We start from the raw sequence: 2,374 nt of genomic DNA, 5'->3' as shown, positions 1-2,374 counted from the left end.
GTGGTTTCAGCGAGACGTTATCTAATGGAGGAGGAGGAGGAGGAGGGTGGATTAAGCCAAACCCGCAGCACCAGCTTTCAATTAAACCCGGTGAATTTACAGCTTTTCCTTCTAACACAGTAAACACATGATCCGAGCAGCCGATGGGGTCCCGACCCGGTGATTCCCCCTCCATGCCCTGGTAGGTGAAGGGAGCAGCATCCCATGGGTGCTCACCCCATGGCAGCAAGAAACCCTCTGGGCTTTAAATTATTTACTTGATTCCAAGTGGAGGGAAATATGGTTTTTTGGGTGATGCTGCCATGGGCACTGAGCCCAAGAAGTGTCCCACCTCAGGGATCAGGGCTGTGGGGACAGGGAAAGGATGAACAGAGAGATGGAGCCCTGGGAGATGAAACACCCCAGCAGCAGCATCCACTGGATGGGAGTGATGAAGAGTCCAAGGCTCCGGGTAATGCAGCAGCACCCTGGGATGGAGGGTGCTGTGGTCTGAGGGATGGGTGATGCTGGGTGCAGGTAGCCGTGGTGCCAGGCTCAGCCCTCCCTGCCTGCCCGATGGTCTCCCTGCTCCACATCACATCCCTGCATCAGTCCTGCACAACATCCCTGCATCACCCCTGCATATCACACCTGCATCCATCCTGCACATCACACCTGCATCCATCCTGCACATCATCCCTGCACCAGCCCTGCACCCTGCATCAGTCCTGCACAACATCCCTGCATCAATCCTGCACATCACACCTGCATCCATCCTGCACATCATCCCTGCACCATCCCTGCATCCATCCTGCACATAATCCCTGCACATCACATCCCTGCATCCATCCTGCCCATCACCCCTGCATCCATCCTGCCCATCACCCCTGCACCAGCCCTGCGCATCATCCCTGCATCCATCCTGCACATCACCCCTGCATCCATCCTGCCCATCACCCCTGCACCAGCCCTGCACATCATCCCTGCATCCATCCTGCACATCACCCCTGCATCCATCCTGCCCATCACCCCTGCACCAGCCCTGCACATCATCCCTGCATCCATCCTGCACATCACCCCTGCATCCATCCTGCCCATCACCCCTGCACCAGCCCTGCACATCATCCCTGCATCCATCCTGCACATCACCCCTGCATCCATCCTGCCCATCACCCCTGCACCAGCCCTGCACATCATCCCTGCATCCATCCTGCACATCACCCCTGCATCCATCCTGCCCATCACCCCTGCACCAGCCCTGCACATCATCCCTGCATCCATCCTGCACATCACCCCTGCATCCATCCTGCCCATCACCCCTGCACCAGCCCTGCACATCATCCCTGCATCCATCCTGCACATCACCCCTGCATCCATCCTGCCCATCACCCCTGCACCAGCCCTGCACATCATCCCTGCATCCATCCTGCACATCACCCCTGCATCCATCCTGCCCATCACCCCTGCACCAGCCCTGCACATCATCCCTGCATCCATCCTGCACATCACCCCTGCATCCATCCTGCCCATCACCCCTGCACCAGCCCTGCACATCATCCCTGCATCCACCCTGCACATCACCCCTGCATCCATCCTGCCCATCACCCCTGCACCAGCCCTGCACATCATCCCTGCATCACCCCTGCACATCATTCCTGCCTCAGCTCTGCACATCTGTGTTTTGGTTTGCAGGTCGGCTGAAAAGAAACCGATTCCTGGCTGCTCTCGTTCTTTGCCTGTTTGGTAAAGTGAAGCAGTGGTGAAGCAAACAGGGTGCTGGGTTCACGGGTGCTGGGTTCACAGGTGCTGGGTTCACGGGTGCTGGGTTCATGGGTGCTGCCCCACTGCAGAAGTGCCTGGGCTCTCTCGAGATGTCGCTGCCTGGCAAAGCCGGCACGTTTAAGGAGCAGTATTTACAGTTGGACTTGATGATCTTAAAGGGCTTTTCCAATTAAAACAATTTTATGATCATCCCTGCATCAGTCCTGCACATCCCGGTGCCTCAGTTTCCCCCTTGGAGCAGGGAAGGGCGCAGGTTTTCTGTGGGTGGCAGGAGAAGGGCGAGCTGGGTGAGCTGGATGAGCCAAGAGAGGATCTCGCAACCGAGGCCAGGAGCATCCCACCGGCACTGCGGGCTGGGTGTGGGGTGCACCCACATGTGTGCCAGGACATGCCTGGCACCCGCTGCCAGCAGCCTGGCCCTGCCTGGCCACCTCCTACGCCTGAGATGGGGGGAGATGGCAGCAGCCCCTCACCCCACAGCAAAGGGGTCTGGTGGGACCATTTACCACCCTGACCCCAGCGCTGCCGGGCACCCAAGGCTCCCCAAGTTCTTTTGGTGAAGGTGGAGGAGATGTGGGCATCACGCTGATCCCTGGCTGTGGGAGATGAGGCA

At 58.6% G+C, this 2,374-nt stretch overlaps 1 protein-coding gene across 1 annotated transcript; it reads left to right on the top strand.

Annotated features, from left to right (window-relative positions):
- Positions 1 to 875: 875 nt before the first annotated feature.
- On the top strand, positions 876 to 1,722 carry LOC104522841 (extensin-1-like; the record flags this gene model as incomplete). The annotated part of the gene is made up of 1 exon (XM_010165244.2): positions 876 to 1,722. A coding segment is annotated over one exon (847 nt), but the record flags the coding sequence as incomplete, so codon positions are not given.
- Between the last annotated feature and the right edge of the window lie 652 nt (positions 1,723 to 2,374).

The sequence above is a fragment of the Antrostomus carolinensis genome, unplaced genomic scaffold (assembly GCF_000700745.2).
Source record: "Antrostomus carolinensis isolate BGI_N321 unplaced genomic scaffold, ASM70074v2 scaffold21920, whole genome shotgun sequence".
Taxonomy (NCBI): Eukaryota; Metazoa; Chordata; class Aves; order Caprimulgiformes; family Caprimulgidae; genus Antrostomus; species Antrostomus carolinensis.
This window is presented reverse-complemented; position numbering and strand designations above follow the sequence as displayed.